This window comes from Piliocolobus tephrosceles, chromosome 9, assembly GCF_002776525.5.
Source record: "Piliocolobus tephrosceles isolate RC106 chromosome 9, ASM277652v3, whole genome shotgun sequence".
Classification (NCBI taxonomy): domain Eukaryota; kingdom Metazoa; phylum Chordata; class Mammalia; order Primates; family Cercopithecidae; genus Piliocolobus; species Piliocolobus tephrosceles.
This window is the reverse complement of record NC_045442.1, coordinates 5,894,482-5,919,257: the sequence shown is the minus strand read 5'-3', so window position 1 is coordinate 5,919,257 and position 24,776 is coordinate 5,894,482. Positions and strand designations below refer to the sequence as shown.

The 24,776-nt window shown below is 43.8% G+C and overlaps 1 protein-coding gene across 1 annotated transcript; it reads right to left on the bottom strand.

Moving 5' to 3' along the window:
• Positions 1–2,022: 2,022 nt before the first annotated feature.
• Positions 2,023–17,557, bottom strand: CLRN3 (clarin 3). The gene is made up of 3 exons (XM_023224401.2): positions 17,166–17,557; positions 8,173–8,352; positions 2,023–2,599 (listed from the first exon to the last, which is right to left on the bottom strand). The coding sequence occupies exons 1-3, from the start codon at positions 17,392–17,394 to the stop codon at positions 2,328–2,330; spliced, it is 681 nt and encodes a 226-aa protein (XP_023080169.1). The 5' UTR covers positions 17,395–17,557; the 3' UTR covers positions 2,023–2,327.
• Positions 17,558–24,776: the final 7,219 nt, after the last annotated feature.

Below are 24,776 nucleotides of genomic sequence, written 5' to 3'. Positions count from 1 at the left end.
TTTACACAACTTACTTATTTTGTAAATATGGATAAACCTTGTAACCCAGATCATCATAACAAGACCATGTGGGTTCATTAGAGTCATACAATGTTTCAAAGGTCATAATATGACTAGTTCAGATCCCTTCAAAATAATGCTTCAGGCGAATCCATTCACCAAACGTAAAACAATGTCCATTTATTAAGTCGTTTTAAAACAGCAAATTACTATTCATTGTGTAATGAATTGTTGCCTCACTATGCCATCCACCCATCTTGTAGGCTGAGGCATGGAGGTGTTCACCCTTCCGCACACCCACGTGTGCTTGTGAAACGCACACCCACCTGTGCTTGTGAATAGCATTAAAGTCATTTCTACAGACTTTGAATGTGTAGTTTCATTATCTTCTGCCTTAAAACACATAAAGGAAACCATTCTCTTCGTCTCCCAAATTGTGAAATAGAGTTCCATTTACCTGCTCCCCATGTTTTAAAGGTCATTTGTGATATAAGTATTAAAAACATGTTTCCCCCTAAGGAAACCGAGCTCTGTTCCAATGCTGAGGTGAATAAGTGCAGTGCTCTTTCCACGATACACAATCATTCACACAAACACACGATGTGAGTGCCTATTTAGCAATTGTTTCTGCGGGTTTGTTATCTATAGCTGTTTCCTCTTCATTACTTGTTCACATTATTAAAATCTGATATAAAATGCAAGCTTTCAAAGAATGTGTTTCTAGGTCCAAAGAATTTAGAAAATGCTCACTGTTGATCAGATTTTTACGAATACATTCAAATTCAATATTGAGAGTAACTTTGAATAAGTAGGACTTGAGGGCAGAATGTGATAGAGAACTGACCTTTCAACGAATGAGCACAATTTGTGACTAAGTACCTCTTTTAAATGGAGTTTAGCAATTGCTTTCTGAATAGCTGTCTTGACTGTCCAACAGTAGCCCTATGGGAGCAGACACCCTGGTTAGCACTGTGCTAGCCACATCGCAGGTATCCTGTGCGTATTTCTTAAGTGAGAAATATTCTTTCTAAGACAGTGTTAAGAAATAATGAGTAAGAAGATCATTAATCCCTGGTAGCTTCATAAATGAGATATTCTTCTGCCCAAAGAGATGCTGCTCTGCAAATCACACCCAGGGAATTCTGCTCCTTTTGGCCCTAGTCCCATCAAGACATGCAAGGTGATCATTTCAGAACCCTATCAGTGTTCAATCTGGCTAACTTGTGAACTAGTCAAGCTCAAAAGATTCTCAAAGTGATTTTCTGGGAAAATAATCCACTGGAAAGAAGGTCAGATCCATTCTGTTGCCTTTAAAAAATTTTCCTGGTTGCCCACTGGCTTCTCATGAAACTGGGAACCAGTTTCACCCAATCTGTTCTCAAAGGGCTACCCTACCCCATGCCTGCATTCCACATTTGCCCTGTCTCTGACTCAAAGAATGAATGCCTGCAAGCCACGGTGTTCCAACCCATTTCTCCCTCAGTCTCTGGCTGGGCAGGAGCCTGCTGATGGATGACACACTCCCATCAGACCTGCCACTCCCAGGTCTACACCACAGAAACTAAGGCTGTTGGTTGACACGGTGGTTGCTAGAACTTGCTGCAATGTTTCATTTTCATTTTGACTGAATTCACCACAATCCTATTAAACCAAAAACATAATGTTTAGCCTCTTTACCATATAGACCACAGGGCTATCATTTTTCTCTTTCTCTGACCTTCTCATTTCTATTCTCTTTCTGACCCAAACCCCATCTTGGAATCTCAAAAATGTGTTTGAGGATCACATATAATCACTTTTACCCACCATTGGGTTTGAATATGCCAGCAACTGAGGGTCCAGAGAACCAAGTCATTTACTCCAAAGTCTCTCTTTGCCTCCAGCACTTGGTCCTGGAAAGGTGAGTTCTGAAACCCTCTGTTCTCAGAAGTCTTCATGCATAGAGTAGAATAAAAATACCTGGTCCCTCCTGAGGGGGATGAGATCATAGGAGCTGAAGTGCTTTGAGACACTCAAAGAAAAGAAACATGACACAACCTTTTATTATTTCAGATCGTGAGACCAGGTCAGAAGGGTCGTTAGGCTCGTCATGATGCTACTGCTTTGAATGCCACACAGACTGGCTATATTTCCCATTCTTTTTCCCCAACCTTGTGGGAAAAACTTTTCAGGAGTACAGCATCAATGAAGAACACAGTGTCACGAAACACAAACACTGTCACAAACGACTGTCACACTACCATGCTGAATTGTCCAGAGAAGCTAACCAGTTACTACTCAGGGCTGATGTAAAACAGATGCAATGCCAAAATGAGATGAAAGAGAATTCAGAATAAAATTCCGTCCCTTGGAGCATATTCCATTGGTTTTCTCTGCTCCTGCTTCCGCTGGTATCTGGCCTTCTGGTAGAAAATGATGATGGTTACAGTGACTATATTTAGAAGAATGACGAGCAGTATGAGCCAGAACGAGTATCCGTAACTGTGGGTCGTTCCTTTACCGGCGGTTGTTGGGTAAAGCATGTGGGACAACTCTTCGGAGAGAAGGTTGGACTGTGTGTTCGCCACAAACAGTATCATGGTCACAAAAACGAAGGATGCTGAAAAGAAGATGGAGTTTCATGCATGGCATGGTGATACAGTTTTTAATGTCGCTTATCTTTATGGAACACATATCTGTGAGTATGTATTGAATATCTGCACGGGAGTTTGCACTCTTTTAAGCACTAGGGAGAAGATACAAAATTGTAAGACACAAACTAGATGTCTAGGCATAGAACACTAAAGATTGTGCAGGGCTGTGTATGACCAACAGCAAACGTGCTGACTCAAATGCTTTCAGAAGTAGTTGTGCAACTGGTCTACCAAACAGTGCACTTCCTAGGTGGTGAATGCAGCAGTGTGCTGGATGAATGAGTGAATAGGACCGTTCAGAAAGAAGCTGTACAAGGAGGTCTGGGAAGAGCTGAGGAAGGACAGGGCATCACAGACGGACGAAGCTGCCTCAACAAAGACCCTGGGTGGGCAGTGGGCCTGGAGCATCTGGGACTGTGAGATACAAGCTCAGCTGCTGGGGAGAGGTCCCAGGGTCCTAAGAACTGGGTACCGAGACTGGGCTGCCCTGCGAGCCACAAAAATGCCATCCCAGGAGCTTGAATCTCATGGCATATGATGCCACTGGCAAGAGTGTCTAATCAGGAGGGATCTCCTTACAAAACTCATTAGAGAATAGAACTTATTGTACGTTTCTGTCTTCCCTTTTTTATTCTTCACAATATCTTCCACTAGAAAACATTCTTTTTTGTTTGTTTTGAGATGGGGTCTCACTGTCCCCTGGGCTCTGAAGTGCCGTGGCATGATCTCAGCTTACTGAACCTCCACCTCCCAGTCTCCATTGATCCTACCACCTCAGCCTCCTGACTAGCTGACTACAGGCACATGGCACATGCCACCATGCTTGGCTAATGTTTTGTGGAGATCAGCTTTTTCTTTTTTTTTCTTTTTTTTTTTTTTTGAGACGGAGTCTCGCTCTGCTGCCCGGGCTGGAGTGCAGTGGCTGGATCTCAGCTAACTGCAAGCTCCACCTCCCAGGTTTATGCCATTCTCCTGCCTCAGCCTCCCGAGTAGCTGGGACTACAGGCACCCGCCACCTTGCCCAGCTAGTTTTTTGTATTTTTTAGTAGAGACGGGGTTTCACCACGTTAGCCAGGATGGTCTCGATCTCCTGACCTCGTGATCCACCCGTCTCGGCCTCCCAAAGTGCTGGGATTACAGGCTTGAGCCACCACGCCCGGCTGAGATCAGCTTTTTCTATGTTGCCCGGGCTAGTCTCGAACTCCTGGACTCAAGTGATCCACCTGCCTCAGCCTCCAAAAGTGCTGAGTGTGAACCACTGTGCCCGGCCCTAAAGAACATGCTTCAGTACAGACTTGGGAGAGCCATTTTTGTCTAATTAAAAGAACGTAGTTCTGGAGTCGGAGAGAACAGGATTGGAAATCCTAGCTAGGTGAACTTGGACAAGTCATGTAGCCTTTCTGAGCCTCATTCCTCATCTTCCAAAGGGGATGAGATAGAAACAAACAAACAAAATGTAGATTAGGGCTTTTGTGATCGCCTAGGGCTGGAAGTGGGCTGGGAGGGGGTGATAGCTAACGGGCATGGGGTTTCTTTTCAAGATGATCAAAAGATTCTAAAATTGGCAGTGGTGAGGCTTGCACATGTCTGAGAACACACAAAAAACCATGGAATTGTATACTTTAATGGGTGAATTATATGGTGTGTGACTCATGTGTTAATAAAGTTGTTAAAAGAAAGGTTTTGGAGGACAAGGACGCCTAGGTTCCAGGGCCTGTGATGAGGCCGGTGAGTAGGCTCACCCAGTGAGGTTTGATGTGCAGAGAGGGCCGTCAGGGGATCCTGGCCACGGAAGCCCTTTGAGACTCTGTCTGCCGCCACATACCCAGAACTCAGTGGACATCAAATGTATCCTGCTATAACCCACACCTAGGGAAACCTTCCAAACGGTCCTTCAAAAGGCCTTAATTAGAGGGGCTTTGTATGAGGAGAATGTTTTAAACGCTCCTTGATGACAGACCTTCATCCTCAACATAATGGTTTTATTTCTTAATAATTTGTCCGAACAAAAGCCCTGGCCCTCTGAAGCTCTCCGGGTGCCTCACAGCCTTAATTATCTTTCATTTTCCTCTTGTGAAGTTTCTTATAAAAGCTTAATCATAAAGGGGCAGGATGAATATAGGCTAAATGCTTTTTTCCAGAGTGGGCTGCCTAGAACTTTGATTTGAACCGGGAGGGGCTGACACACAGACGCAAAATGCCAACCTGAGTCCCCTTTAGTGACGAGATGCCCAGAGCCTCTACCTGCCAGGCTTCTCCAGCCTCTGGGACAGAAGGACTTACAGGGCTGGAGGAAGCCCTGGGGTAGATGAGGAGCTTCGGAAGGCTCACGGACCGTGGCTTCTGTCCTGGCCTGTGACCCTCGGGCCCCGTGACCTACTGATCCCTTTCTACTCTCTGAGTTCCTCAGTTGAGACACAAATGTATTTGGAACAGGCGGTCTGCAAAGTTCTCTCTGGCTCCAAGCTGCTCTCAGTCGACAATTTTATCCCCTGAGGTCAGGATGCAGCCTCATCAGGTCAGTGTGGTGCAGAAGAGGGTAGACTGAGGTGAGAGGTCACGGGAACCTAGGAAGTGAGACTGCTGTTTGTCTCCTCAAAGCAGAAACTGCTTCTTTCTATCAGAAACAAGCCAGCAAACCCACTTCCTTCCCTACCCAACATCTGCTGGCTAAGCAGAGATTGTTCAAATCCAGCCTCTAGGGGTTTGGAGCGATTCCTTCTGGCCCCAGGACTCCCAGAAGTCAGTCTGATCGTGCTCTCCCACGGCTGTGACCCGAGGCAAGAATTAAGGCATCTTTGTACACAAGCCCTTCTGCAGGCTGAGCCTCCTTGAAACTGAGAGTTTCAGTAAGTTCTCCAACCCTCAAAGCTCCTGTGAAGAAAATCAGGAACCCTCAATGGGCTACTTTGAGCAAAAGTCAGGCCTATCAAAGCGTTAGGGTCAAGAGGCCTCAAGGGGCATTTAGAGGAAGCCAAGCTGTGCCGAGGCCTTCTCCCAGGCGGGCAGCAGAACGCGATCTGCTCCTTCCACATCAACCTCTCAGGCTGTTTTCTGCTCACCTCACAGCCTCCGTCTGTGTGTTAGAACTTGCCCCTGAGCCAGGAAAAGAAGGTGGCAGGAATTCCCTCTCCATCCAATAATTCTTTGTGGATAGGAGTGGACAGGGCTACGGGGAGGCTGTCTGGCCCCTGTTTTTATTCACAAACATGCATGAGGCCTCTGTTATATGCAAAGCCAGCCCATACTCCGCTGTGGAGGAGCAGAGATGTGGAAGCCACAGCCTAAGGAAGAGGTGGCAGACTTTGAACCCTGCAGGCTGCAGACACAGCAATGCTGGGCCCCTGTTGTTCAGCCGGCGCCACACCTGGCATTCCACTCTGGTCCTGGCACCTGTTTTCTCTCCAGGAATGCAGTCTTCCTTCCCTACTCACCCCTGCGGCTGGGGAAGGGCTGACTCCAGCCCCAGCTCCAGGATGGGCAGGTAGCCTTAGTCAATCAGTGGATGGCTTGGGGAATTCAACCCTGCTGGTCACAGAGATTGGTCAAGGGATGGGAGAAGGGCTATGCCAGTGCAAAGTAGCCCGGGACTTTCTCTGAATTTGAAGGAAATAAGAAGTTTTTTTCTCCTGGGGCTGCCACCATCAGCAATGAGTCCAGAGTGGCCAGCAGTCATCTTATCTTGAAGAGGATTGATCCAGCCAATTAATGAATGATGGCGTCAACACTGAGGATTCCAATAGATGGAGCAATGGCAGGAAACAGTCCTCATCACACGGGCCAAGACCCTAACTCGAGCTGTGTCTGAAGTCACTGCTTCTCGTGCTTTCTTAGTTACATCAGCAAAAGTAAAAATAATCTATCTCTTTGCCCTGGCCATGAGTACCAATTGGTTAACCTTTGGTTTTGGTTCACAGGGGTGAACCATCATCATGCAAGTAGCTTGGGCCAAGGACTCTGGCATTCAGGTGAACATATCTGATTTTGTAACAAAGTCCCTTAACCTCTGACACTCACCTCTGCTCTAAGAAAGAAAAGCAGTGATATTCATTCTACAGGACTGTTGTGCCTCGTCCATAGTGGCTGCCCTTTAAATTGGGGGATTTATTTGTTTTTACCACCAAGCAATACAAGCACAGAAAGAAAGAGCCAGTCATATATGAATGTGGCTAAACCAGCCTGACCCCAAATCCTCGGAGCTGAGGTGTGATTATGGAATGCAACCCAGCCCACCTGTAGTCCTGGCTTAATGCTTTTCCATTGTAAAAAGCAGCCCTCACCGTCCTACCTGTGCCGCGCTGGGGACCAGTTTTTACATCTCAACTCCACGCCAGTGATCTCACACTGGGAGTTTGAAAACGGCCATGTGGCTGTGCTTGCACCATTCCAATCACCAGGGCTTTTTTCTCTCTTTGTTTCTCCCCACTGGAGAGCCAGTTGTTCATATTCCTCAGCACACCTCTACTCCATGGCATGGAGCTGCTGGCCTCCTCCAGCCACCTGCGCCTGCCTCGTGGTAAGGATGACACTCAATGGAGGGACAGGATGATGCTGCTCTCAGCCCCTCCTCTGAGGCTTCCTGACATGTCTGATATCCAGAGCCTCCTTCTTGTGCTTGAAAATTTCAGGCCTGTGTTAAAATGTGTCACCTGAAGCTTACATGAAGCCACCTTAGGACAGGCTTCGTTCCCAAGGTCCAGTTGCAATGGTGGAGAGAGGGAAAGAACAGGAGAAACCTGGCTGCCTGGTGGGAGCAAGGCCCTGAAGGCAGCTGAGCAGGGCAAAGAGGCACTTCCCCGGCCCTGCTCTGGGCAGATGGGCAGCCGCAGCACCCTGGCAAAACCCAGTGAAAGCAGAAAGACTGTGAGTCAAAGCTGGGACCCACTTCCCATCTGGGCTCCATCCTCCCAGCACCACACCCATGAAACAAATAAAATAACCAAGCAACACCACCCAGCAACACCCCAGGCTCACAGGTAGCCCACAAGAAACGTATTGCCCCCTGATTCTCTTATGTGCCATTATCTGTGGCTCTGTGGCACAAGCATGCAGAGATGTCGTGTGTGGAGACTAAGTGGACTCTTGTCATGTGGAAGAGGAAAGAGATGGAACAGTGTGCCAGTGTGTTCATGTGTGTGTGGGTATGCACGTGTGTGTGTGTGCATGTGTATGTGTATGCACATGTGTGTGCTTCTATATGCCACACAGAGCCTAACTTGGAGTTAAGCACATGGCAGGAGCCCGGTCAATATTTTGTTGACTTTTGTGCATTTTGACTTCCTGTTAGAATCTCAAAAGCAAAGGCTGGCTTGTTATAAGCCTCCTCAATAGTGCATTTAAAACAGAATTATATTTCCAGAGATGCTTCATAAACACTTTGGATTGACAAAATAAACCCCAGCCCTTAGCTCATGGGAGGTCCTCATAGTTTCCTTGGTGTAAACGTGGCTGTATGTTCATGCGTGTGTGAGAGGCGGAGACACGGGGACAAGAGGGATGCGGTCCTCTGCAGAGCACCGAGTCTCACAGGGCCACTCACCGCTGAGCCCGTTCCAGGTGTACACCCCCATCGGCCCCAGGAACGTCTGGTAAGGGTTGCTGATGCTGTTGTAGAAGGTAAACCCAGAGCTCAGCAGCGACGTGAGCAAACTCAGGACCAGGAACAGGATAGTCACCAAATGCAGAGTTTTTTGGGAAGAATTATTCAGTATCCCTAAAACTAAAACAATGTTTTGTGAGTGCATAGCACATAATGCAAATACCAGCTCTGGGCTGGCATTCCTCCCCACCCTACCCTCTTAGGTACTTGAGTTAGCAGTTGTTGGATGTCAGTAGAGATATCAGGAACCTCCAAGTCATGCAAGAAAAAGACCTGCCTTCCCCACAGGGGGCTGGCTGTTGAATCAGTGGTTGGATGGGTATAACCGTGACACTACAGATAACTGGATATTTAGCCTGATTTTGAAGTCCCCTAGGAGAGAGTTCGCCTTCCTGGATACTGGCAGCAGGGCTGGCCAGCCTTCCCATTGTGAGCTCAGGGCCCGTCCTTGCCAAGGTGCTTTTCACAGTTTCATCAGTGCCCCTGTTGCTCTGAGCACTAACTCGGCTTCCACTTGGAGGCACTCACAGGGCGGGTCACCCTGAAAACTTGTGCACTGTGAGAATCCCATAAGCTCTGTGGTGTCTGGAGTAATTCCATGAGCCAGGGGTGGCATGAGCAGAGAAAAGGCTAAGAAAGGTGACCAGGAAAGTGGAAGCTGAAGGCTGACATAAGAAAATGACTTCTGTTGGTGCAAATCGAGGTGTGAGTCCTACTTCAGACTCCACTTTCCTGGAGACAGAGAAGACCTGATGCCCACAGGGCTCCAATGCTGGAGGTGGCTGGGAATTTGCCCATGAGTGAGCCTTGACTCTGCTTTCCAAGGAGAACTCTTCTGAATCCTAACAGCATTGTATGAAATGTGCATATTTCTTAAGTACGGAGTAGCTCCAGGCATAGAAGGACACTCCTAAAATGAAGCAAAGGTGCCCTGGCTGTCAGTCCTGGGTTCCTGGTTTTGCAGGCTTCTGACCCCCACCAGCCATATCCTCCACCTGCTCTTCTGTGGAGGACACAAGGCCCAGGCACCACGGGGGTGGTGTAAGCCCAGCCCAGCCATGGGCTGTCAGGGTGTGTGAGCCCCTGTGGCAGAGGCCAGTACATTAAATAGTGTTTACAGGGAAGTTCCAAGAAAGTCACCAGGACATGGGAGAAAGTGATTTGGGAGAAAGTTCTGAGTCACAGTAAGGCCACAGCAACATCACTGGGAACAGGTGGGTCAAAACAAGTGAAGTCTCTTTCTTTTCGTGCTGATTTCTCTGATCTCCAGGGAGAGAGCCTTGGAGACCTCGCATCTTTATCTGGAGCAGCTTGAAAGAACAGAAAGCGAAAAGGCCAGGTAGGATCTCTGGTTCCTGGGCGTAGGGGTGGTATTCCCTCAGCATATGCCCACGGATCGAAGGTCAAGGAGTTCCTAATGGAACCAGAGCATTACAAAGAATTCAGAGAACAGGCATGGGAGGTGGGAGACCCCAGGGTGCTGTGGGCACCCATGGGAGGTGTCACCAAGTCCCCTCCCCTTTCCCTCCCCGCATCACTGCAATGATTGAAAAATTCATCTTTATGCTGAGCCCAAATCTGCATCTGCACAACTTCAACCCAGGGGTCCTAATTCTCCTTTGGGAATCATACAAAATTCACTTGCTCCTTTCCTGCCTCGCAGCCTTTCCAAATATTTGAGGAGGGATATAAATCCCAACATGATTAACAGCCCACGTCTCTGGAGTATTCTTTGTTGGGTGTGACTGCAAAGTCCCTGACAGCCTGGCCTGCTACACATACTTTACTGTGACTCTATTTCTCTTTCTCTTTTTTTCTTCTTTTTTTGGAGACAGGGTCTTGCTGTGTCACCCAGACTGGAGTGCAGTGGCAACATCTTCGTTCACGGCAGTCTTGATCTCCCGAGTTCAAACAAAGAATCCCCCCGCCTCAGCCTCCGGAGTAGCTGGAACTATAGGATGTGCCACCACAACCACGCTCAGCTAATTTTTTAAAATTTTTTCTTTTTGAGTTGGAGTTTTGCTCTTATTGCCCAGGCTGGAGTGCAATGGCACGATCTCGGTTCACCCCAACCTCCGCCTCCCGGGTTCAAGCGATTGTCCTTCCTCAGCCTTCCGAGTAGCTGGGATTATAGGCATGCGCCACCACGCCCGGCTAATTTTGTATTTTTAGGAGAGATGGGGTTTCTCCATGTTGGTCAGGCTGGTCTCCAACTCCCAATCACAGGTGATCTGCCCGCCTTGGCCTACCAAAGTGCTGGGATTACAGGCGTGAGCCACCATGCCCAGCCTTTTAAACAATTTTCTGTAGGGACAGGATCTCACTATGTTGCCCAGGCTGGTCTCCAATTCCTGAGCTGAAGTGATCCTCCCTCCTTGGCCTCCCAAAGTGCTGGGATTATAGGCATGAGCCACCACACATGGCCAGATGGACACGGGGTTCCCAGTGAGACCCCACACTCCCCTTGGACAGGAGAACATCCTCACTCCATTTTTGAACCTCTTAATTCTATCTGTTCACTATTGTTTTCTTTTTTGGCTTTTTAATCAGCAGTGTTCTATGAGGAAGAAAAGTTTCCTCCCACTGAACAGACAGTGGGCATGAAGGAGATGTGGCCGGCAGCTTGCAACCGGGTGCCTGAGACACTACCTCAGGGGCTGCTGGCAAAAGCGTCCTGTGGTAAAGACCCTCATCCAGAGAGAGTGGGCATCCCGAGTGGCGCGGGTCTCGGGATAGAGCTTCCTAGACCAGGAGTGGGAGAAGCCCCAGAAGCAGCAGTGACAGGTAACCCAAGGGCCCTGGCTGCAAGGGAGGGTGATAAAGTGCAGGAAAGAAAAGGGGAGGACAGAGAAAAGGGCAGGAGGAGGGCAAGGTGGATATGCCTCACAGCAGTTGGCATGGCCGCATGTCCCTTGAAAACCCATGGGAGAAGGGAGCAGACCAGGAGATGACCAGGCAAGCCTCAGCTCAGTGGCATGAGGACGATGGCTTCACCACCGTGGCAAGGGAACATTCTGCTCCTCAAGTGGAACTGGGGACCGTGAGCAAAGTCCAGCTCGCACAGGTACAGCCTACTTGTGCTCAATGGTGACTGGACTATTTTGGAATTTCTGCTAATAACTCATAGAGTATGGTGAAATTCTCAGCACAGTCTTGGGCTATGCATCCCATGGAAGAGCTCTAGCGGGGCATGGGTCACGCCAGCCACTGCCTGCTGCCTGGGCGGGGATGGGTGGGACCTGCTGGGCCTGCCTTCTGGGTGAGTGGGATGTGGCCACCTGGGCTAGGATGGTTCCCATCCCTGACCTGAGGTGACGTCTCTTGCCTCTGCCTATTGCTCACTGTGGAGGTGCAGCGGATGCAGGATTCATATTGCTACAATTTAGCACACACTTAATTTGAAAGTAATAGAGGATGACACCGGAGGAGAGGAGGAAAAAAAGCTACAGCACGTAGGACACACCTGTTCAGGGGGACAGGTCAGAGGCTGCAGCTGAGTCACTGCTGAGTCACCATAAGGGGAATTGCTTCCCATTCCACACTCGCCAGCTCCTCCTGGACACTAAAGGGGAAACTCCGGGATTTATCCCAAAGTTTGCTGGGGACTGAATGAACTCACTCCTTAGCAAAGTTTGGCAACCAATAAGAAGTAATTTGGTTACTTAACTAGAAAATAGAAACTTCAGTGTTAAAACAAAAATAAATAAAATAAAAGCTGTGTCCAAGGCCCCTGAAGTGGCTTGCAGTTTTTTTCTGCTTCACACACTTAGTAAAAGCAGTTTTTGGATATTCATTGGTAAATGGTTCACATTCCATTTTTTTTTTCAGAGTAAATTAGAAAGTGACAATTGAATTTAACTTTGTTTGTGACTTTTGGTAAGGTCTAATGATGTGATTTTTCCAAAGGCAATCATTTAGGGCCTGTTGACTCATATTTTCTGCATTTTAAGGTGACAATTCATCTTGATTCTAACTGCTGGATTTTAAAATTATTTTCCGGCTTTCTGAATTTCGTGCCACACAGGTCTGACAGCTGTATCTCCCCTCCAGCTCCTGGCTCAGAATTTAGACAATAAAAGCTGAAAATTCAGGGAAAGTTATCAAGAATGAAATGACAATAAACTTACATAGCATCTGACAGCTGCTCTCTGCCTACCAAATTAGCAAACACATTCCGTTCTTTTTCTTCCTTTTAGGGGGCAAGCGTGTGACTCAGGAAAGCCACCTCACAATTGACGCTGATTGCCCCAGGAAAGAGCCAAGAACAACGTGGCCACAGAGCAGAGCGCCTGACCCGCAGATCCCGCAGCTGGGAGGCAGAAACGTGCTACTGGGCAGTGGATAATGGGTGCCGCTGAGAGCCACCCGGACATCCAGGCTCCCCACGCAGGGAAATGTAACCTTCAGGCCCCACTTGCCATCTGCCTTTTGAGTTCTGGTTTTCGGTAAGTCCTCAGACATCAAGGGAGAGCCCATGGCTTTGTGAGTGGACGGGTGGGAATTACCGTGACTCCCTCCGTAAACACCTGGTCACCAGGGAGCCTGAACAGGGCAGCGCCCAGTAACTGAGGGAGGAGCTCGTTCTACCAACAGATCTCCAAGTGTGACCTGGTAGCTCTCCCAGGGGAGCCCAGGCTGGTGCCCCAGCCTCTTGGAAAGTTGCCAGGGTTCCTTGGGGCGAAGTGGCCTGAGCCTGGGTGGGCACCCTTTTTGTCCTCTATACTCTCCCCCCACCCCCCGCCCCCAGTGTGGTTACATCTCTCGGGGCAGATGATGAACACTGCTCTCCAGGAGAATCTCCTTATGTGGACAGGGTAGGAGTAGGAAGGTGGGGGCTCTTTATGAATTCTGGAGAAATAAACTTCATTTGTTCTTCTCTTTGCAATTCATTAGTTTCTGCAGCAGATTTATTTTTCTAATTATTTTTAGCCTGGACTAATGGTGCAATGTTGAGCTCCCTGAGAACACGTGGAGGTCGGTGGAGAAAAGAGACTAGCGGGCGGGGGAGTGCCAGGTGGGGAGAGACTCGCGCCAGCTGCAGTGGGTCCTGACCCAGATGCAGCACTGAAAGGCCAGCCGGGAGCCGAGCTTTCCCTCAGTCTGCCTTGCTTCCTTTGCAAGGTTGTCTAGAGCTTTTGCCAATCAATTAATTTAATTTCAAGCAGGTCACATCCAAAGGACTTAAAAGACAATACCCAGTACAGCAATGCCTGTCAATCTAGTGCCTGGCCTTGGTTGGTGTCAACACTGAATTAGGATCACCTGGGAAGATTTAAAAAACACGAGCAGGTCAGGGCCTCACCCCGCAGAGACTGCTATTCATCTGGTCCGGGTGGGGGGTGCCTCACCCGCATCCCAGGTGATTCTACCTTCCGCTGCAGGCAACGTGACTGCTCAAAGTCCCACACATCTGCAAATCAGACTGGTCTTGGAACCGAGAACAAAGAGTGCAGTGTCACAAGAGGAGAAATATCTCTCATAATAAAGTCCAGCCTGGGCTGGTGACGCCCCGTCTCCAGAAAACATCAGAAAAGCGGCTGGGTGTGGTGGTGCTTGCCTGTGGTCCCAGCTACACCAGAAGCTGAGGCAGGAGGATCTCTCGAGCCCAGGATGTAGAGGCTGCAATGAGCTATGATCGCACCATGGCACTCCAGACTGGGTGACAAAGCAAGACCCTGTTTCAAAAAAGAAAAGAAAAGAAAAGAAAAGTCTTGCCAGGTGCAGTGGCTCATGCCTGTAATCCCAGCACTTCGGGCGGCCGAGGTGGGCAGATCACTTGAGGTCAGGAGTTTGACACCAGCCTGGCCAACATGGTGAAACCCTGTCTCTACTAAAAATACAAAATTTAGCCACCCGTGGTATGCATTCCTGTAATCCCAGCTACTAGGGAGGCCGAGGCACGAGAATTGCTTGAACTCAGGAGGTGGAAATTGCAGTGAGCCGAGATGGCGCCACTGCACTCCAGTCTGGGTGTGAAGCCGCCTGGGTGATGAAACAAAACAACAGCAACAACAACAAACTATCATAGAAACTTTTCCTGTCAAAATGATTCTGTAAAAAATACATTCTGGTCAGCGCGTAGGCTGAGTAATATTTGAAATGACATTCACGGGAATTCCATGTCCTAAATGTGAATGACTCATCTTGCCATGATTGCCAGTGTGAGGAAACAGAGCACACTGTGCTTCCGGACCCTGACCACATTTGCAAAACACAGAGTTAAAGGAATGACTTCCTGTTACATAGCACCCAAGATCCAGAACTGAGAGGGAGGTGGGTGGCCACAGTGTGAGATTACACCTCCTAGCAGCTCATTTTTCAGGATTCTGTCCTCCAACGGGGCTTTGCAGACATGCGTTCCCCCCAAACCCTTGCTTCCATGCAGACCTGCACATACCATGCCCCAGCAGTGAGTGCAGGGCACTGATTTTAACTGAGGAAGGGTCTTTCTCTCACACTGGATGGTGAGCCCTCCAAGGCCAGGAACCATGTGCAATTCCTTTCAGTCTCCTGAGCCCCTCGTACACACAGCAGCTGCTCAGGGAAGTGTTTTTGAACAGAAATCAGATCTCCAGAACTTTGGGAGTAGCAAAGACAACCTGCTCACAGGTGGACATACAGGACCTGTCACTTTTCATCTGGATGTTGGGCAAACCAGGATGCAGCCAGTCAGCCTGAGCTGCCTGCACCCTCCAAGTTCCACACTGGAGAATTTCCTTACCAGGTCTGAAGAACGATTTTTCCCACAGATTGACCAATGTTGGCTGAATTATTTTGGCACTTTGAAATCAGCCGTCATTGCTTCCTTCTGCTATTTTGTTTCAAAATCTACAGACAAAATTGGCTCAATGTGATAAATACCACGCAGAAATATAGCAGAGCTTTGTGCAATAATTATTACTCTTGAGAGACTCTTGATGTGACCTCGCCCTAGCCAAGAAGCTCATGTGGTCAACTTCTCAATTGGAACGGTCAGTCCACCACTGCTGGGCAAGAAAGGGGCATTTATACAGATTTGATTCTACTGCCCACGGTTGGTTTCTGATTTGAAAGAAGCCCCAGGTGGTCATGAGAAACCATAGGTAGAGCACCCACGTCTCATTGTGCACACTGCAGGGCTGCTCCCAGGTGAAGTGTCCCAGGATCATTAGCAGCTGAACACCACAAGTTGAAGATTCCAGTAACATGACTTTCCCCTGTCTGAAAGAACTGCTTACAGGTGTTCAAGCTCAACGATTATTACAATCATTGGCAATGAAGACCCCCTAGGCTCTGCGGAGTCCTTAGGTGTCAACCAGAGTGACAGTGCAACACCTTCATTAATTGGGTGGCGGTTCACCTTCTTCAGCACCAGGAGGTTGGGCAGTGACTTGTGGAAAGTCAGAATGTGGCTCCTCAGTAACAAAGACTGAAAGTAGAGATCCAGCAAAGGGAAGGCAAATATTCTGCCTCACTGTGCTCTCACCTGGGCTGCCGCACCTACCTGGCCCTGGGCCCTTTCAGGGCTCTCCTTGATGAGTGCCTGCTCTGGTCCTCTGACATCACCATGCTCACCTGCATGCACACAGGGCTTTAGAGCCAGGTCCTGATGACCCATCCTGGCCTCCTCTGAGTCTCCGTGCATAGAGATAGTTGATGCTTTCTTTGAAGCCATTTATCTCAAATTGGAAATCAACTGGTTCCAAACAGACACCATATGGAAACCAAAAAAAAAAACTGGTAGGTTTTGTCTCTTACTTACAATTTTTTAAATGTGTCTGAGGTTTCAGGACACTTTTTGGTTTTCAAAATGCTATTGACATAACTGAAGGCATGACTGAGTCTTTGAAAGTTGCTGGAAAGCCAATGTTCCCCATCCTTATGGGAAGCTGAGGTTGACACCAGAGGAGATGTCCCTGAAAGGCTATGGCAATGCCCGGGGAGACGCTGCTTTTGCTAACATCTAAATGACAAATGTATAACTTGGGAACACAACCAGGCTGCTTTGGATTTAAGAAAATAGTTTCATTAACAAAGTCATAAACACACTAGAGCTAGAACCTAGAGCTAGTGTCCAGGACTCAAACTTCTTTATGTATTACACAAGGACTAAACATTACATGTGTATAGGGTAGAAAATGATGCATATTTATAAGTCAAAAGGTAATGACTGTATGATAGGCGGTAATGCCTGTATGATACTAGCATACAACTTTGTTCAAAACAAAGTCCATTTAATGTGTTACATAACTTACAAATGTTTTTAAATTTAGAAAACATGAAGGTAGGTATCAAACTTCAAAAGTCAAATAGGTAGCTAAATCAACTTATTATTCTCAATGAACTTTTAATTTTCTTCCATTGAGAGGATGGCATTATTATATAAGAAATCAGGGGAAAAAAGTTTAGGAATTCCTATCAAATATACAATTAATAAATTAATGGAAATTTAATATAATTTCCACAATTAGATATTTCGAAAGTAAATTCAAATCAGTTAAAGAAATGAACTTGAGAAACAGAGATAATGAATTTCCCATTTTGCTCTTTCCTGCATAGATGCCACTTGTGAAATTCTAGACAGACGTTGTGGGTCCAAGTAAAAACCCAGTCAATACAGTTAAAACATGCATTCCTACTGGCTATTCAATGTCATATTGCTGTCACATATTTTTACTTATTTACTTGTCAATCAACTTGGTAGGTGTTATTTAAATATCACCACTGCTGGAATGATTTAGACTATTGTACTAATATACACAAGCAGAACTGAGGAAGCTCAAATAATGGCATGGCAAATTTCCAAAATTATCTTGTATTATTAGACTTGCATCATCAGCCTAACCCAAAACTTACAAAGAAATTATTTTTGAATGGTTATTTGGCCCAAATATAGAATGACATAAACCTTAATTCAATCTCACGATACCCATTCAAATTAGTTTGTCATTTACCTGCAAAGTTTTTGTTTGGTTCTGCAAGTCCGTGACTCAATTCTTGACTACTTTCCCCACGAAAAAGTCCATAAGTGATGAAAATGCTCCCATTTGAAGCAGAGTCTCTAACAGCAATTGTACTGGTGATCCATGCTTGTGTCCCAAGAATAGAGCAAATTACAATGAAAGACCCAAGGCTGGTGAAAAAGCTTGATAAGAACATCAATGTCTTCTTTGTGGTAGGCATTTTCACAGGAAAATAAGTTCTCTGGGACAAAAAAATGAATATCTTCTTATAACACTTTTGGATCTTATCATTTGAAGTCTAGTACTTAGAAATAGAGTCTAACACTTTGTTGTCCAAAATAAAATCTCACTCTTCCTAAGGAAGGGTTATGCTAATGGACATTGAACTCTGAACATGGTCATAAAATTTACAATAGCTGAACTTTGGTCTGGAGTAAGAGGCTGCTATGGTTACAGCCAACCAGCATGAACAAGGGGTGGGTATGGTCTTCCCAGGGACTTCCCAATCACACAAGTAATTTATAATCCTTGGCCAAGTGTCATGGAAGCAAGTTTAGCCTACCATATCATGACAGGAGTAGAATTCCTAAATAATAGGGTGTGGAGGATCTGTATTCCCAAAGCGTTGCTGAGTCTAGCAGACAACGACCATGAAATCCCAACTTCTCCAATAATTATTGGAAATATGTAAACATATACTTCTCTATTGTGGACATTTATGTTGTTTCAACTTCACAATTATGACTGAGAAAGAACACACAAATATCTTTAGGCATAAACCTTTGTTCATATCTCCACTTATTTCCTTGCTTAGACTTCTAGAAGTTTGATAAAGTCTGTGGATTTTTCTGAAGTTGTTGCTATGCATTGCTCAGTTTCTTTACTCACTGCCGATCTGACTCTTAGAATTGTTCCAAGAGGAAATCCTAAGGAGGGTAAGCCTTTTGTCGAGTGTACAGTGGAGTGGAAAGAGAAAAGCTTACACCTCCTTATGTTTTATAGCTCTCTATTTTTAGACTTTATCAGAGAGGTATGGCTTTCAAACTTCCTCTTTCAAATTGGATCATATTTGTGTATTATTTAAATTATATCTTGAGAAGTTTCATCTTTATCACTTTTTAGTACTCTGATAGAGGTGGTTCTGAACGTTCTTGCTTTCGGTCACTATATCTGTATCCACTCTTTTGAGTGGTAAATAGTTTATAAATGGTCATTTCTGGACTTCAGAAAAACTCTCCCATTTGGCTAAAAGATCATTTCATTTGTAGCATGTTTTCCATACCACTTTTTACTGTATTCTTTGATTATTTAGTAATAGCATATTAAGTTGGTGCAAATGTAATCACGGTTTTTGCCATTGAAAGTTGCATTTACTTTTAATGGCCAAAAACACAATTACTTCATCCTCTACTTTTCTTTATTAACACCTAACTTATTTGTGGAATTAGCTGATCATCTGTCTTTTCCGTTATTGTGACTAGATGACATGCTCTAGGAGGTGGACATGTTTGTTTTGTGTACCACTGGATTCCAGGGACTCTCAAAGAGCCTGGCCCAAAGAAGACACTCAGCAAACATTTGTTCAATGAATTAGTGGAGATACGTACACACATACTCTACTACTGTGGACACTTATGTTGTTTCTATTTCAAAATTATGATTAAGGAAGAACAATGCGTGAACATCCTTATGCATAAACCTTTGTCCATATCTCTGATTATTTCCTAGCTTAGACTTCTAGAAGTGAGTCAGTCTGTGAATGTTACTGAAGCTGTTGCTACACATTGCCTAGCCACTCATTAGAAAAAGATACCAGTCACCCGCCATGCCCTTAATACAGTGAAGGTGCACACTTTCCTACATCCTCAAAACATGTATATTATTGGAAAACTTACTTTTTTTCTATTTAAGTCTATTAATTTTAACCACACTTTTAAAGAGTGGGACAGAATTTCAGTAGTTAGTTCCTTCTGGCCCTATTCCTAATGTGGAAAATAATTTTGTATTTATTATTGTATTTTGTATTACATAGGCCCATTACAAAAATGTATTCAAATGGAACTGGCAAGAATAAAGAAGAAAGTAAATATAATAAATAATTTATCCTAGAAGAAGTAATCGTGTTCATAGTTGGGCAAAGACTTTCATACCGATAGCTTTATGTCTTAGCTTCCTGTTGCTATAACTGAATACCCGAGGCTGGGTGATTTATAAAGAACAGAAATGTATTTCTTATGGTTCTAAGGGCTGACGAGTCCAAGGCCAAGGGGCTACATCTGGTGAGGGCCTTCATGCTAGTGAGGACTCTGAGTCCCAAGGTGGCACAGGGCATCGTGGTGGCCAGATAGCAAGTGGGCTGACAGTGCTAGCTCAGGTCTCTCTTACTCTTCTTATACAGCCACCAGTCCCACTCTGGAGAAAACCCATTTGTCCATTAATCCATTAGTCCATGAAAGAATTAATACATTCATGAGGGCAGGGCCCTCAGAACTCCACTGCCTCGTAAAAGTGGCAACTTTCCATACTGCCACACTGAAACTCACCAATATGAGTTTCAGAGGAGACAAACATCTGGTGTAGCACCATGCACACATTTATAATAAAACCGAGTCCTACTCTATGTTCTATTTTTTAATCTGCTTCATAAAAATTTCAACAAATTGCCATGGCAATCCTTTCATGTCAATAGATCACGTTTACCATTGTACAAAGCAACCACAAATTATTTCTACAAACCCTTTTTGGTGGACATTGAGGTTGTTTCCAGCTTTTCACTGTTGTACCCATGATGTGGTGATACTCCTTTTATGTTCAACCTTGCTAACCTTTCTAGGATTTCCTTGAGATAAATTCTGAGAAGGAGAATTGTTGAGTCAACAAAAAATATGTGTACACCAGCAGAAAGTGGGTCCCAATTTAAATTTCTACCAACAGCATTTTGCATTAGAGTTCCCAATTTCCACAGCTTCCCCACAGCGTAGTATTGCTAGTATTTTTAATCTTTCACAAGCTGGGAGACAAGAAGTAGCTTGTTGGCATAATTTGATTTTTACATGTCAGTTAGAGTTGCTATATTTTAATAAGCTTATTACCCATGTGTAGTTTTACTGACACAGTTTTCTGTTTATGATGTTGGTTCATCTATTATATAGACATTTTTTATTCATGATTTTTTGTAAAGATAGTAAACTTTTGTCAGTTCTGTGTATCTTATGGATATATATATGTATATTGAAATATATTCATTGAATATATATATTCATTTTGTTATTTGCATTTCAATCATATTTATACATTTATACATTTTAAACATTATGTGTAGATATTTTACTGGCTCAAGTTAAAAATGTCTATGTAACCAAATATTTCAGTCTTATACTTTATACTTTCTGGATTTGGTATCCTAACTCAACAGTTATTAAGGCTATTTACATATAAAAATCAACTGAAGTTTGTGTGAAACAGAAAAGTGATTTTTTTTTTTTAAGATACAGTATTATTTCACATTACCCAAGGCGAAGTGACAATGAGAACTCAGGAAATTACTAGAACCGGAATTTCTATTGTCTTCTCTGCTCCTTACTGCATATCTGTTTCATTTTCTGGGTCTTTTTCTAATATTAAATTTTATCTTTGCTGCTATTCTATTGCTGTCTTTTATTTTGTTTTTCCTTTTCTAATTTTCTGAAATGAATGTTTTATTTTCTTATTTTGTTTTTGCATTAATAAAATATTTAAAACCATGAATAGTTCTCTCTCTCTCTCTATGTATATATACACACATATATATATCTTTGGCTAGGTTCCTTAGGTTTTTATATATGTAAATTGGCATTTAACATCTTTAAATTGCATTTTTTATTTCCTGTTTGTTGAGGACAAACTTTGTAAGATAATTGTATGATAGCATTATTTCTATTTTGGTTATTTGTTTCTAGTTTTCTACAATTTTTAATCAAAGAACATGATCTTAAAATACCTACTTTTATGGTTTTATTGAGATTTTATTTGTAGACAATTTATAATCAATGCTTACAACATTTTATGTCACTCTATGCTATTCCATTTAATGGATTTACCCTCATTTATTTAACAATGTTTCATTTTGGCCATTTTGGATATTATTAAATTTTTTGCTTATATAAATTTGCTTGAATACAGATCATTAACTATATCCTTAAAATAAATCTCAGGAGAATTGCTGACTCAGATAGACATTTTTCGATTTATTACATTAAATACAAATTGACCCCAAACTGGCTTGCAATTCATAATCCCACCATAAATGTAGGAGAAAGCCCTTTTTTCTCTAGCACTGGAAAATGTTTGTTATTTTACATGAAATATTGCTTTAAGTTACAATTCTACGGTCTGCTTTTCTGTCACTATAGTTTTGGCTTTTCTATAATTTCATAAAAATGGTATATTATAGTAAGTAGTCTTCTGTATCTGACTTTATTTTTTAGATTCATCTAGATATAGACACACATTTGTTGATCCACTCAGCAGTTGATGGACATTTTGGTAGACTCCAGTTACATCGATACATTATATTTGTTAAGAGGAAAGCTGTTATGCATTCGAGTACAAGTCTATGTGTGGATACCTGATTCCTTTTTCTTGTGTAAATAAATAAGAGAGATATTACTGGAACATGGTAAGTGTATATTTAACATTATAAGAAACTGACAGACTGATTTCTCAAGTGGCTGTTCTACTGTGCATTCCCACAAGAGATGTATGATAGTTTCAGTTGCTCCATATCCTCACCAGCACTTGCTATTATAAGTCCTTCAAAATTTGGCATTATAATGAGTGTTTACTGATATCTCACTGTGGTTTTTATTTGCATTTTGCTAATACTAATGATATTGGACATCTTTTTATGTGTTTGTTTGCCATTCATGTACTTTATTTGGTGAAGCCTCTGTTGAATCTGTTGTCCATTTTCTTATTGATTTGTCTTCTTTTTGTTGAGTTGTAAGAATTCTTTATATTTTACACTCAAGATACAATATTTATTAGATATATGTTTTACATATATCATATATTTATTAGTTATATGTCTTGCAACCATTTTGTTCCAGTATCTGGGTTGTTTTTTCATTTCCTTAACAGCATCATTGAAGAGCAAGATTTTTAAAATTTGGTGAAGTCTAACTTACCAATTTTTTCATTTTATGGAATATGGTTTCAGTGTTATATTTAAGAATTTTTTGCCTAATCCAAGAGCACAAAGATTTATTTTCCTATGTTTTGTTCTAGAAATTTTATGCTTTTAGGTCTTATATTTAAGGTTATAGTCTATTTCAAGTCAATTTTTGTATATGATACAAGGTAAGGGCTGAGGTTCATTTTTATGCGTGTGGCTAGGGTGTTGTCCCATTTGGTTTCTTGAAAAGATCATCCCTTCCCTGATGAACTGCCTTGGCGTCTTCTTTGAAAATCAGATGACAATATCTGTGTGGGTCTCTTTCTGGATTCTCTATTAAGAGATCTTTCTTTCCAGTCCTGTGTAAGCTCCAGGAATTGTTCGTTACTCGGCTTTGCCATGGCTCCCTGCCTGGTCTCCATAGCTTCCTCTGAGGTATGTGCCTCAGCACTCGATTAATGATTCCAGGGATCCCTCTAGATTTCTACAGCTTCCCTCTGCAGCTCTCTCCTCTCCAGCACCCACCACCAACCCTAGCACTTTGGCCCCCTCAAACCTTGGTTTCTTTCTGTTCAACTCCAGAAGACCATTGGCTTCTTTGGTTTCCCCTTCCGCACCACAACCTGGAAATTTCCTCCTTGAAAACTTCCTGGGGCAATTGTCAGTCTTAGTTCATTTGTTTCTTTTATTTCAGGAATCATGGCCCTGTGCTGCCTGGTGTCTGATGTCTATTATGGAAACCATTCCTTTATGTATTATTTTCTGTCTTATTAATTTTTTAAGACTATAGGGCCATTTTGGCCTTCTTATTCCATCACAGTCCAAGGAGGTAGTCAGCCTTCATTGAATGACCACACAGCTGTCACATTTTCTTTCCCTTAGAATTTTGTAGCTACCACTTTATTGTCTTTTTGCACTGAACGTTGCTGTTGAAGAGTCTGAGGCCAGCCATAGTTTTTCTGTCTGTGTGTGACTGAGTTACTCTGATAGCACAGTTATAAGAGTCTGTTTGTGAAGTGCAGCCATACCCACCTAAATTTTGTTTAGATTATTCTGGTTCATTTTATTCTCCTTTCATGTAGTTTCTCTTTTCAATTTGCATATTCAGTTTATTACAGAAACATTTTTCTGTGTCATATTTCTAAATTGTGTGTTCCACTTGTTGAAATTTTACTTGCAGACACACCAGTTATCCTCGTATTTGGTTGTCTTTGACCTTCATATCCACTATCCACCCTCTTGTAATTGCTTTATTCCCTTTATATTTTTGCTGTCTATTCACTGTGACTTTCTTCCACAATGATAATTCATTTTTAGCTAAAACTTTTTCTAACTTATGTATTAAATCTTAAGTTATATGGCTTGGAGTCTCAACTGGGTTTCTTTGAAGTTTTCTTTTAACTTATCTCTGTTGTTTTATATCTCATTATTGGTCCCTTGTGTAACTGAATCCTTCTTATTATAAGTAAGTTCTTACATAGCATAATACATGCAGAGGAAACTGCTTCCACCCATTGGATTGGATGTTTTTCCAGCCTGAGGTGTGTTTACCCTTTCTTTTCTTCTCCTTTGTTTGGGTAAATCCTAGGGTATTTCTTTTCATCTTGCTTAGTTTAACATGAGCAGTTCTATCCAACCATTGGTTTATACGAATCCATGATTAATGAGTTCCCCTGACATCCTTCTTACCTTATCTGGGGTGATTTGTCTTAGCTTCTCCATGCATCACTCTTTGACTGGATGGTTTTCTATCATTTTTTTTCTAAATACATCCAGGAGGGAAAAAAGTGTACAGATCTTTGCCAAAACATGTAAGTCAGATTGGCTTAAGCTCACAGAAGTTTGGGGTAAGGGAAATCTTTCATGTGACATGATGCAGGGCTTCCACGAAGGTTTCCAGGACATCATTTTGCTCTTTCTGCATCTCTGGGTTGCGTTTCTCTTGGCTCTGCTCCCAAGTTCATGGACTTGGATCCTCATTCAGAACTTTTATCCTCTCAGCTTCAAGTTTATTGCAAGAAAGAATTGTATGCCTCTCCCCTAGAAATCTCTCAGCATTTTACTCGCTCTAATGCTGCCACACACCCACACACCTAGAGCTGGACAGAAGCAGGGAGAGGTCTTGTTGTGTTGTAATTAGGATTACTGCTGATTCATTCTGAGTTTGGGGAGGCAGAATCGATGATCTTGCTTCCATAAGCTCTTAGCTAATCAGAATCTCCATGCAGTCAAGGACCTTTTCTAACTAGGCTTGGTAATTGCACAGGGCATGGCAATGGGGACTATCTTGCCCCTCTCCTCAGAGTAAGAAGCAGCCTGAGACTCTGACCCGGAACAGGAACTTCCTAAGGGATGGGCTAGGGCAGACTGAGTCTGGGTATGCATAAAAGGAAGGTGATGTCAGAGCCTGTGATGAAGAGGCCTCTGCAAGTTGAAAACAGTCTAGAACA